Consider the following 13,783-nt stretch of genomic DNA (forward strand, 5'->3'; position numbering starts at 1 on the left):
AGAGAGAGAGAGAGAGATCCAAGAATGATGCGATATGAAATATTTATAATGTGATCATTTATGACGTATTGATGAGTGAGGTAACAGCTGATTTCCTGTTTCCTGTGAGATTCTTATGAAGGATTTTTAAAGAAAGACATTATGGTCTGTGAGGAGGTACGCATCAACAGTTATGGGTTTACACCAATCACAGCAATGGCTATAATATATATATATGTTCTATTTATTGTTCTACTCATCGGTTTTATATTTAACTTTTTCTATTATTATTACATTATTCTAGAAAAAATATTTCTTAGGGCTGAGAGGAGAAAAAAAGGCACCTCAAGAAACAAAAATGGCTGAAGAATGTAGGAGGGAAAGCAGATAGCCTTCCTGCTCCATTGTTTATTTTAATGATGTTTTTTGTGTTGTTTTGTGACCAAAATGTGACAGCCGAGATGTGACACGACGCGTTAAAGACAGACGATAGTTTACTGTGAGCTTCAAGAAGAGGGGCGATGATAGAAACCCACCTTTTCTTCCTCAGCGTTCTCCACATCATCCCACAGGTGTTTACTGCAACGGCTCATCTCACCGTTGTTATTGACACAAATGTCCCCCGCATTGAATCTCACTACAGGTGTGTGCTGCTGAAGGCTGAGACAGAGTTCAGGGAGAAAGACCAAGTGGAAGTTGAGCAGAAAGAAAACAAGTACAGAAGTCAGAATGTAACGCGGTAAGGATGGAAAAGACTCAGTGCCGAGCTGTAAGTGCTGCTGTTTACTGTAAGTGTGTCGAGACGGAGTCGAGGAGAAAGTCGAAAGAGAGGATTAATAATGTTGTTAATAATGATTTTTTTTTATTTTTTAGGTCAGTCAGTGTTTTCCTGTCAGTTTTGTGGATTTTAAATGAGAAAGAGCTTTCTTGCCCGCTAACATTACCTCTATTATAAGAGGGGGGATGATCAGACTCGGGCCCCGACCACTAAACCATTCTGTCTTTAACGTGTGCTGCCATTTCTCCGGTCTGGACTTTGTTTGTTTGCGTCGTCATGTCTTCCAGTCTGACCAACAAGAGTTAAAATCCCCTCTATTTCTCTGTCTTCAAACGCCAGTAAGCCTTATGGTTTAGCTCAGAATGAGTCAAAAACTTCAACGTCCAGCATTTCAGAGTCAAAAAAAAAAATTAACAGACGTGAGGAAATATATTTTTAAACATTTGAAATCTCAACTACATTTAAAAAACAAAACAAAAAAAAAGGAAACGTGGAAGACTTCCCCTTCAATATCTGAATGACGGATTAAAAAGAGAGTACCAGGGGATGTGCTCTTATTAGGCATAGGGAATTGTATTCCAATATATTTATTTGAATGTTTTTATTATTATCATTGATGGATAACTTGAATTTCTTTTCTATTTAATTTATTTGATGTCATTTTGTTTTGGAGTTTAGCAGTAAGGGGGTGTAGTCGTGTTTCACTCTGCAGTTTAAGTCTTCAGACTTTGTTCTAAAAATAAATGCCTCCTTTTTTTTTTTTCTTTTCTTTACAGATATCTCTTATACGACACATTACCTGTTTTTCCGCTGCTCTTAAGTCCATATGCTTTACTCTTGCACATCCATTAAATTGCTATTAGCTAGCAAAGGCGCTTTATGGCAGAAAGTATAAAAGGATGGCGCTGGCCTGCATGCTGTAGTCCTCCTCGTTCCGCACTACCAGTCCCGAGTCAAAGTGGCACTCTGAACTCTTATGAAAAATACTTCTCTGTGATCGATTGAGCCTGTCTGGCACAGCTGAAGCAGGCGAATCCCACCCAGCTGGCACCCTCGACAGGCTCAAGCAAACGCTCCCAAGTATTTGGAAGGATTTCAGCTTTGATTTGACCCAGGTCTGCGAGTGACTGAGGAGTTCTAGCTGTATGTGCACGCTTACCGCCAAAATCATTAGAAACCAGAGTTCATAAAATACCGCTTTGTAGCTTTGGCCACAGCACTTTCACATCCATCACTTTTTATATGATTCAGAGGAATCTGATTCAGCCCTGCTTTAAAGGAAGATTTTTAGCTTTTTTTTTTTCTTTCTCTAATGTTTTTAAGAAACTGAGGATTTTAAAAGCACATCTCCCCTCCACATACGACCGATAGCTTTGATGTTGCTCTCTAGAGTTGGCAAGACCCGGGTGATTGTGTCCCACATGCCAGAGACGAGTCAGCGCTGCCACTGCAGAGCGGGCTGTGGAGCTCAGTGGATGTCAGTGAATTGGTCAGTCTTCAGAAACTAAAATGTTTGGAAAAACCCACTGAGCAATCGTTGCTACTCCACTGACTCCTCCTACTCTCGTTTTGAAAAGTTTTCACCCCGGTGAGCCTCCAACTCTCCTTGTTCAACAACTTGTTCTACAGATTCAAGTTCACTTACTGGCAGCAACAATGCCAGAAGCTGATGCTAAAAGGTCAGAGATCATAAAAAAAATACTGCAAGTGGAGAAGGTGGAGCTAAGTTATCCTCTTCATCAACGTGGGTTTTCCCTTAAAGACTATGAATCAGTCGAGGGGACATGTCCGTAACTTTTGTCTCAATAGTTTCACCAAACAGAGGTTCTTAAACGGGGTGCTGAAGCTCAGTTTAAGCCTCCTCACAGCTTTACCGGAGCCCTAGACTGGTGTGAATCGACAGTATGTGAGATATCTGACGCTGCACTGACAGCGTTCACTCTTAAAGCTGCTGCTGTTTCTACTGTACATCTATCACACATCAGATCTGACTCCAATAGTATTTGAATATGTAAAATCCTTTCAAAGACCTCAGCTGCTCTGTATTGATCTCACCCGTTGTTAATGAACGGACGGCGTCAGCCAGAAATCACAAGCCGCCCTCAGCCCGGCGTTTAATGCAGATAACAAGTAAACGGCTCCAGTGTTTGGAAGGATTTCTGAAAGTATTTGACCTCATGTCTGCGATAGCATTCCCCCTCCCTCCCCTCTCTCTGGTACTAGTCTATCATCATGATTATTAACATGAACAAGCATGAGATGCATTTATTTATAAACAGCAAACAAAAAACGGCAAACATGTACAAATATTACAAAGTGTAACTGAGTTTTAATTTCATGTCCATGTTCATCTACTGTAGCTTTACAGTTGTGTGAGACATTTCTGGACAGCTGCCAGCTGTTCGCAGAGTGGGCCACGTTTCCCTGAAGCACTGTAGCACTGAAGTCAGCTCTGCTCTACAACATGTCAGTGGAGCAGAGAGGATGTTGACTCTGAGACAGTGTTGGGAAAACTCAGCAGATCGATCAAACAGCCTTTTCTGTCCCTCATGCTGTTAGGATACAGTCCTGCTGGCCAGTGAGGCCGCGAGGATGTGAAAACAACAAATTACCATCAACATGAAGCTGTTTTTTACACTGTACATCCTTAGTATTTTTACACATAAAATGTATATGATAGGGATGCACATTATTTTCCTTCTTACAGACAGCTTCAATAAAGCACTATGTCAATCTGCTGCAATGGTGTCGACTTGTTTCCTTTGTGGCTAAAAAAGAAATGAGTTTAGACTTTTTCCCATACAAAATGTAAAACGTTTTATTTATTTCGAATAAAAGAAAAGGGGAAAAAAAGAAAATGTAGAAAATTTGTATTAAAATTATGATTTAGGGAATTCCAAAAGCTCATATTAGTGCACCAGTGATTTTGCTTATTAAATGTGTAAAAAAGTACCTCTAACCACTTAATATATTGCAGTAACAGTCTATTGCCAAATGTAAAATATAGGCTGGAAACCTGATAACAAAACAGGAGGACACCTGATTCCCTGCACTTTGGGTAAAAAAGCATAAATAACAGTTTGATGTGTTTTCGTCGACAGGAGATAACTCTGAATCCAAACAGACCAGAGGAGGAAACAGGCAGGACAGACTCATGTGGACAGAGCATCGACTCGTCTGGCGTTCGGGAGCTAGAAAGACACAAACACACACACACAGCATTCACTAAAACCAGTGTCTGAACGTCTGACACACACACACAATCTCTCTGGTGATGAATCAGAGCAGAATACATGTTTTTAAATCCAGAACCAGACAGAATCATTAGTCATGAAGGGACAAACGTCTTACTGATTTATTTCAGTAAATGACAACTATAACGTGCACCTAGAGAGAAAAGACACCATCAAAAATTCAGTTAGTAACAGTGAGTCACACACTCTGCTGTGTGTGTGTGTGTGTACCTCTATGTGTAGGGTCTGCATCTCCTCGGTGAGTGTGTTTCTTTCCTGCATCAGCTGGTTCTGTTTGGCCAGCAGCTCACACACCTGCTGGGCGCTGCTCTGACAGTGACGGTCCAACTGCTGCAGTCTGCAAAACACACACACATACACACACAATATTGACTGAAACTGTGTGAGAGGAACGTACCCTCCTGGCTGATATAAAACCAAATGTTGTAAATATTGAAAGAGAGCTGGATCCACAGAAAGCTTTTAATATCACTGGACTTTGTGTTGATCAAGTAATCAACAGTGTTTACATGAATGTGACAGCAGGGTTCCTTTTATAATTAGAGTGCAGAGAGGAGCTGAATAATCGTGATGTGCTCAATCGATATCGGACAGCACTGACCCTAATAAATGGATCCAATTAGGGCTGCAACTAACTAATCTCAACAACTCCATGAATTGTTCTGTTTTTAAAATGTCACCTGATAGTGAAAGATTGTATAATATAATATACATATATAAGAAATCCGAGGTGATGTCTTCAAATGTCTTTTTTTGTCAGACCAACAGTCCAAAGTTACTCAGTTTACTCTTTTGTATGAGAAAGAAAACATTTAAGAATCAGAAAATGTTTTGCATTTTTCTCAGAAATTGTCTAAAATTATCAAATATTATCAAAATAGTTGTTAATTTTCTGGCGATTGACTAAAATTGTTGCAGCTCTTGATCAGACATCGACCAGATGTGACAGATGTTTTTTTAGTGACCGTCATCAAAACATTTTAACAGAGAAATGTTACACCATCTAAAACAATATAATTGTATAATTCAAATAATAGAGAAGTGTATTGAATTCATTTTCTCTGACTTAAAGGACCAGTGTGTAGGACTTAGTGGGATCTGGCGGTGTGGTTGCAGATCAGAACTCCCTCGCTTCACCGTCCCCTTGAAGGAGAAACTACGGTGGCTGATAAACGCGCCGAAAACAATCTACAAGTCCTAGCATGTAACTGTTGTAGGTAGTTTTAATTACCTTGTATACAGTCAGGTTGTAGTTCACAAGATAAATCTGGGGGGGTTGTGAGATGATTAATGGGGTTGGACAGGAAGTTTTTCTAGAATCTTTATTTTTATGAGAAGTATTGGATAAATGTCCCTCTTTGGACCTTGAACAGTTCTTTAGATGAATTTCCTTGTTGGGTTTCTGACCTCTACGATCACGGTTTTGTTTATCTGTTCACACGCAGGTGACCTCATTAACAGCCTGCCAACAGTCAGGTAGTAAATACGCCAAGAACTGCAGCAATGTGCAAACAAAGGCTGGGGAGAAGACAACAAGCTCGTAAACATTAATGAAAACAATACAGGATTTAAAACGTTTAAAAACGTGGCAAATATTTTATGGGTAGGAAGGAAATTAATTCAACACATTTGCTTTCAGCTCAGAGATACAATGTGAGTAACCCTGAATGTAGAGTGACTTGTTTGTTTACAAGAAAACATCACAGGGCCCCAGGTAGACAGGTGTGTGTGTGTGTGTTTTTAATGTAAAATCTTTACATTTAAAAAGTAACTATAGCTGCCAGATAAATTTAGTAAAAAGTACAATATTTCTCTCTGACATGTAGTGGAGCATAAAATGCAAGTAGTTAACTACAGTACCTGAGTATATGTACTTCACCACATCATGCTACAGTATTATATTCGTTAAGTGAACTGTATTTTCATAGTGTGAACATACTACAAGCTCCAACAATGGTTAGAGCTACAGCAACTGGGACAAAGCTAAGGAGATATATTTGTTCCTGATAGGCTCAGTAAAGATGAGCAGAAAACATGTTGACTGTTACTTTGAAGCCTGTACTGTCGCTGCTCTGTGACATTATGTCCCCATATTGTCTTCATGTGCTAGCAGGTTAGCAGTCTGGTGAGAAAGTGGCGTGTACGAAGCAAAGTGTTGATCATTACTGGAACGTCCCAATTAGTGCGTCCCCTCTGACACAGGCGCTTCTGCAGACAGTGAACTCTTTCACTGCACACTGGGGGTGTGTGTGTGTGTGTGTGTGATGGGAGGTGGTGTTTTCCAGCTGGGGTTTGGGGGTAAGTGTATGAATAGTGTGTGTGTGTTGACTGTGTTTGGGGGAGGAGGTGGAATGTGTGTTAAGAGATTTCCCACCAGCAGCCCATTATTTCATCCATTCATCTATTCAGTCAGTCATCCCCTCCTCTAGTGCAGCGGTGAACTCATTCACACACACACACCTCCTGATAATGAGACACAGGGAAATTCTCAGCACTGGTATCTACATTTGCATACTCAACCAGCCATCCATATTTATCCATATTTCTCTTTCTCTCTCTCTCCACTTGACTAAACTACCTAATTATATCTGAAGTACAGAAACTAGCTTTACCTCAACCAGCTAAGACAATGAAATTCTGCGTCCACATTAATGCAGCAGTATTACCAACGAAATAATGTCACATATATCAGCCTCGTTTTGAGTGGGAGTACTTTTACTTACTTACTCAAGGAGTCACAATAGAAGTCTGCGAAGTAGTGAGATGATCAATAGAAATAGTTCGGAACAAGCCTTTTCTAAAATTTTTACTTTTTTCGGGTGAAATTTCCCAGAGTTTGACCTCTTTAGGCCTCAAACGACTTAAAATGAAACAGTGGTTTCAACCGAACTGCAAAAAGCCACAACATGAATGCAAAAGCTGGACGTGAAGCAGTGGTTCTGTTCTAAACCAGCGCCCCCATATCCCTCCTCCAGGTCCAGGTTGAGAACCACTGTTACCACTGCCTCGCTTCTGTGTTGTGGCTTCTGCACGTCGTTCGACACCTCTGGGCCACCGTAGAAACATCACTCTTATGCTCGTATAAAATATAAAATACCACAAGCTGAAGTCCTTTGAAAACCACAGCACTGTGTACTGAGAGAAATCCTCTTTCACTGTGTCCGTCACTGTTTCAGCTTCAGAAGGCGAACAGTGAGGCAGGAATGATGCGTGTGATACAGAAGAAGAGAGAAGAGGAGGATGAAGAGAGTCGTGGCTCGGGGCAGAGAGAAGTAGCTGGGGGCGGTGAGGGGGGGTGAGACAGATGCCCCTGCCCTGCTGGTCATGTTGGCAGTGGCAGGGCTGCCTGTGTGTGACAGACGGGGGAGGCGAACATCCCAACTCTCCTCCACAATCTGCTCCCTGCTCTCCCCCCCACATTGTCCTCACTCTGCCCTGCGCTTTCTGGTTTTCCACCGCAGGGTTTTAATCCCACTCCTGCCTGTCCCTCTTCATCAGAACCTCCCCTCCTCCTACTCCACCATCATCATCAACTTTCACCATCAGCCCTCCCTGCTTACACCCAGCAATAACCTGCCCTCCTCCAGCCGCCCTCCTCTCCTCCATCCCGACCAAAGGCCCGCTGAGCGGTTTATCTCAGACCTGGAGGCTGCGTCCAGTCCTGGAGGCCGCGGGCGATGACTCCCCTCCCCGCCTGGTGTTCCTACAGCCGACTGCCAAGCTGTCCTGACTAGCCACCCCTTCTCCTCCTCCTCCCACTCTCCCTCCTACGCCGTCACACAGCAAGACACAGCAGGCCACCGCCACGTCACACAGTAACACACACACACACACACAGAAAGATCCCCGCTGTGGTGAGCGAAGACACAAAATACAGACACAATCAATGTGCCACACGCAAAGTGCAGGAGATGTCAGCTACACACACACACACACACACACAGCAAGGAACCTAAAGGTCAGAAACAGAGCCTGTTGTTCTGAAGCTGTAAATGTTTGATGAGGGAAGTGTTGAGAATGTGTCGACCGAAGGCCTTTAACTCCACACCACCAAACTAATCTGAATCATGCTGAGAAAATGCCAATGCTGATCCAATCACAACCTCTGATCTTGGTAGACGCACCAAACAGGAGAATATACAGCTGTGTGTTTAAGAGAGTCTGTGGTGATGACTGACGGCCAGAGATCCACTCCAGGTTTGTAAAGCAGGATATGTATGAACGGTGTTTGCCAGGAAGAGTTTTGCACTTGTTCTGCTGGTAGACGTAGAGAGGATTTATTCACTTATTGATTCAGAGCATGTGAAGTTATTTATCTGAGACATTATAAGGACTTAAATCACCCCAAAGGATCAGTTCACCCTCCAAATTGTTTCCTCAATCACCTCTAGAAGGATCTAGCCATACAGATAGTTTAGGTTTAATTTGACAGAAATCTGTCTCAAGGTTTTCTGCCTCAGTTGAGGGGTTGAATGGTATTTGATTTGCAGTGATTACAACATTTAAAATTTACACTACAAAAAATAAAAATAAATCCCCAGCAGCATCTCTTTCCAGAAACGGCGTGCATCCCTGTTGATCCGTATAATCCACAGAACTCACATCTCAGCAGATTTCTCAAAACCAGAGCCAATTTAACCAAATTACTACATTTCACTAGAGGTAAGTGAGAAATTTTTTTTTTTTGTAATTTGGCTGAACCGACCCTTTAATTGCCAACATTTCGATTGAAATGAAGTATGTAATTTAAGAAACTGGTGTAATTTAAAGGGCATCTTCCAGCAAGTTAATGTGGCACTTCCATAAAGGCTGATCAGTTTCCAATAATGCAATTTAATGGAGTCCTTCAATAGAGTTTCACTGCATGGTAAACATCCACCTCTTTCAAACTCCACATCCCCCAGTTTGACATCCTCTGAGTTATTTTCTCAGACTCAGAAAAAGCACAATCCAACTGTCTTCCCAGGCGGAGTCGTTCACTGATTCTGATGCGTAAAATTGATACAGTGCACCTTAAAAAATACGATTGTGATTTGTGTGTCACATCTGAGAGCAAACTAATCTTCATGGTGTTTTTATCAGCTACACAGGTTTTCCAGAGAGACACTGAGGCACTATGCAGTAAAATATCCAAAATACAATTATTTAGGAGAAATGGCACCAACTGCTGCAAAATGCCAGCAGGCCCTCACACACACACACACACACAGCAGTCTGACGGTAAGCGAGCTGAACAGGAAGCCAGTAAATCAGTCGGTCGGGTCGTGGCCTGAGATGTTTGAAGCGGCTGCAGGTTGTAAGCTGAAGGTTTATGTAATGCAGTAAGTAAAGCTTTAACTCGCACGCACACACACACTCAGTTTGTCTGGCCAGAGAGCAGCCAACCTCTGGCCTTCTTACACAACACACACACACTCTCTCTCTCTCTCTCTCTAATCCACCCCTTGTCTCACCTTGCATACCCTGCCTCAGAGGGGGGGTGGGTGTATATGAATGTGTGCTTTGTGTGATTTAAGGCAGCGCTCCTTCAGCAGCTCAAGAGCCATGCAAATCCAATAACTGGCCTCTATCGACTGGCAACTCATTAATTAGGGCTTAATACGGCTTAATGCTCGGGCACTGCCCTACACTAACCCACACACACACACACACTGCAGGCTGGCTCGCCTCTGCCCGCTGCTGGAACCGTTGAGGGAAGGAAGGAAGAAGCTTGGATAGACTCATGGATGGACTGATGGTGAGACAGATAAATGGATGTTTAGGTGAAGAGGATCTGCAGTGGTGAAAAATGAGGCTGACAGTTTGCGGTGGCGAGGAAGGTGCAGGACGGAGTGGAGGTGGGGCGGAGAAACAAAGAGGCCAAAGGCTCCAGCGCCACCTTCCCGCCGCTGCTGCTGCCTGGCTGACGGGCTGACGGCTGATGGGAGGGGTGGGGTGGGGGGGGATGCTTGGAGAAGGAGAGCCTCCCCACTGACCTGGTGAAAGGACACCACCTGCTGGATCCCACGGTTTACTGACACACACACACACATACTGCAAACACCTACACCGAAATCATTCATCCTCCAAAAATTAAAAATACCTGTAATAGCTTCTAAAGCGGTCGTGGTTGTAAGTGTGTGTTTTGCTCTGCAGCAGACATAATAAAAGCAAGTTTAGCTGGGAGGCAGTTTGCAGTAATTTCCCCTGACAGCCCGATAATCAAACTCTGCTTACAATCTGCACCTCGAACCGCCGCACTCTCTATTGACTGCTGCTACTAAGGAGATTAATTACAACACACACGCAGACGCAGTTACCTCTCTGTGGTATACATCAGTCGTAGCCCACAGCTAGTGTCTAAACTCTGTTGTGTGTGTGTGTTTGTCTGTGTTTGCATATTTATTTACAGGTGGGAGCATATGTCCTAAAGGCACGGTCCAAAGGGAAAGTGCTAACGTCATGTTAGAGGAACGGAGAGACGGTAATAGAAAAAAAGAAGATCTGGAAGCGGCGTTCATGTCTGTCATCCAACAGCCCCATATGAGTGTGTGCACGGGTTTTTTTTATGTTTTTATTTCTAAACAAATCAGCTATCGGAGCGTGTCACCTAAAGAAAATATTTATTGGACAGTGCATACATTATCAAAATGACAAAAATAACCACTCAGCGTGGATCATACTGAAGGACATTATATACCATAATATGATTACTTATGGAGGATTTTTTCTCTATTTTTGGATAAAATAAAGAGAAGTGTGAAGATGAATGTGATGAATGATCTGCAAGAAGAGGGACAACACACACACACATCTAAAAACACATCTAAACACACTCGCACAAACAGGAAAATAAGTGTAAAAGTCAACTCGAACCCTAAAAGACAATGAAAACATTTCATTAAACAACATTTGACTGAATGTCTTTGCGTGCGTGTGAGTGTGTGTGTGAGTGAGAGTGTGTGTAGCAGGCAGGGGGCCTAGGGGGTGAAGAATGCAGGCAGACGGCCTTGGCTTGCCTGGTTACAACAACACTGCCAGGGGCATGAAGGCTGCAGCTGCCACACACACACACACATATACACAAAACCATATTTCGCCCAATCCCAGGCCCACCATCACCACCCTCACACCCCAGCGCTCTAGCTAAATCTTGGCTAGCACACAACTACACTCAAGAATGTGTGTGTGCGCCTGAAGGCCATGCCCCTCTCCCCTCCACCAACCTGTCATGCCAGTTGTTGCTCTTGCTAACATGCACATTTGACATGGGGACACGATTGGTGACACTGTGTGTTTTGATCAGGATGAGACAGACACGTGTTCCCTCACTGCTATCTGATTTTCTTTTGTATTCTTGTCTCTAGATTTACTGATACCTGGTATTTCCAAACATTTCAAATGCGTACTGGCAATTTAACATGCCAGCTTCGTGTTTGAGAAGGACCCTAAGTCACTGTTTCTGCTTACTCTGGACCTTTCTGTAACTCTTCCTTCGCAGCTAGATACAACACACATGATATGAGCGTCTAAATGTCTGAATACACAGGTATACAGATATTATATATACATACTAAATGAGTGTGCTTACAGTGTACATTTAACTTATTTATCACTTTTAAAGCACAAGATAAAATCCTGTTTATTTTGTGTATTTTTTAATATGTTTTCATTGAGATTTCTTTTCCTATGATGTAGAACTTAAAGGGAAAAAAAGTCAAACATTGAACTGTCATTCACGCTAATTGCTGCTTTAAGGGTATACAAATCCAGTAAAACACAACAAAATCAATATGATGTGAGCAGATTAAGAATTAAATCAGAACCACTTTAACAAATGTTTTTTTTTATCTGGAGGTGCTCGGGTGGAAAAACAGGTAGCAGGATTCTACATTTTTATCTAATAAATGATTCAATTCATGCAAATATATTCTGGTGTTAAGACAAATGTAGGCTAACTGAAGTGGGGCTGAATGACCTCCCAGTGCTACATCGCAGTAGGCAAACACGAATAATGGAAATAATCAATCACTCAACTGATAAATCAGTTTTAAAATCTATCTGAGATGCAGATTGTATGAGAACCAGCAGTGCTGAGAAGGGGGGGGGGGGTCTTAGATGTTATTAGTATTGTCCGACAGACACAGAAACACTGCAGCTCTTCTGCAACAGTTCTGTCATGTTTGAAGTGAGTCTGCGCTGAGCTTTTCCGTAACAGAGAGCTGTGTGTGAAACCTCTAACATACAGATAAACAACGCAATCTATAGAATATAAAACTGGACCTCACAGTGAAGATTTCTGATTTACTCAGGATCTTCAGTAACTTAAAGTCTCTCAGGTCTGTTAACCAGCGTCTACTAAATGTTCCTGGAGCTCAGCTTAAAATAAAAGAAGGGAGACCGACTGCTGGCAGTTTTTGCCCTTAAATTCAAAATAAATGACATCTAAATTTTGATTTTTCATGGCTCACTTCAATTCCTTCACTTCTCTTGACTGATATGTAGTTTTCTGTTGTTCTTGTGTTTGTTACGTCTGTTTAATATTTGATGCTAAATGATTTTAATGTGAATCATTTTAATTTAATTTAATGTGAATTTTTTGTTTTAAAAATTGCTTCACAGTAAACGGGATAAATAAATCTTTACTGATTTACTCATAGATTCAATGTATGAAAGTGCTACTAATTGTTGTGATTGAAGGTATTTTAATAACAATTTTGTTTTGTAAGAAATCATAAATCTTTTTTTAGAATATAAATCTTTAAAAGCTCATAACAGTGTTTAATGATGTTTTCACCCATTTACTACAAATCTCATGTCCTTTAAATTACAGCTGCATTTTCCAAAGTGCTGCTACGCTTTAAATTGTTTAATTAAAAATTCAACTTGCGGTAATTTTAAACACTTTCTGTCAGTTTGGTAATTGATCACAGTAAACATCATATGTGCTTGTGTTGACAAAGTTGCATTATTGCTGTGAATGTACAAATGCACAATCATTTTAAAAGTCAATGATAAGAATTATAATGTATCTTTGAAAATAAGATCTGACATGAAGCCAACTGTTCCCTGGGGGATAGATACAACATCTAAAAATCTAAAAAAGGACTATGGTGTAATAATATAAAGATGCTCATTATAAGCTACATTACAAGCTGATTGTCCCACTGTTAGTTTATATGTTTACAGTTTGTTGGTATCGTGTATATGTAGTGGTATAATATAGAGACATCAGTGTGAAGAAGGTTGACAAGTTCAACCTGAACTCACACAAGACTAAAAAAGTGTAAAATAAAATGTCCTTGGCGAAGAGTTCCAGTAAAACCGATTTGGAAAGTGTTCAAGAGAGATGTCAGAAATATATTCATAGCTTTTAAAACAACGATGGAAGCCGTCTCTGCTTTCATTTCATCGCTGCATTAACAGAGGTTTCAGTGCTGCTGCAAGCTCTCATATCAGCTATTCAATGTCAAAGTGTTTGCTGCCGTCAGGCCCGCTGACTCTTTTTAAGTCTTGTATTTGAGTGTTTGCATTCCCGGCATTAAAGTGTTTCTGCTGTTGTTACTTTTAACATTTTCTAAAGAAGGGGCAGGTGTTTCTGCACTAGTTTTCTAGTTGTAGTTTTATGAAGTAGTGTTAGCGAGTGTCACTGACTGGGGCTTGAGATGTGACGCTTTGCACAGTTAACGCTCCAGCTTGCAAGCCTCTGGCTACAGCCTGACATCTGAGCTGCAAATCTGTGCGTCTGTGTGTGTGTGTGTGTGTGTATGTGTGTGTCTGTGTGTTTGTGCGT

The 13,783-nt window shown here is 41.6% G+C and overlaps 1 protein-coding gene across 1 annotated transcript in view; it reads right to left on the minus strand.

The window, feature by feature from the left end:
• Positions 1-1,232: 1,232 nt before the first annotated feature.
• The window catches only part of sdccag8 (SHH signaling and ciliogenesis regulator sdccag8), a gene marked incomplete at its 3' end in the record, with an annotated part of 50,427 nt that continues 37,876 nt past the window's right edge, over positions 1,233-13,783 (minus strand). The window contains 2 exon segments of the mRNA XM_035663486.1: positions 1,233-3,948; positions 4,222-4,348. Of these exon segments, the coding sequence (XP_035519379.1) occupies positions 3,910-3,948; positions 4,222-4,348 (166 nt within the window).

The sequence above is a fragment of the Morone saxatilis genome, unplaced genomic scaffold (assembly GCF_004916995.1).
Source record: "Morone saxatilis isolate NCDOM2014 unplaced genomic scaffold, NCSU_SB_2.0 Contig19, whole genome shotgun sequence".
NCBI classification, from domain to species: Eukaryota; Metazoa; Chordata; class Actinopteri; family Moronidae; genus Morone; species Morone saxatilis.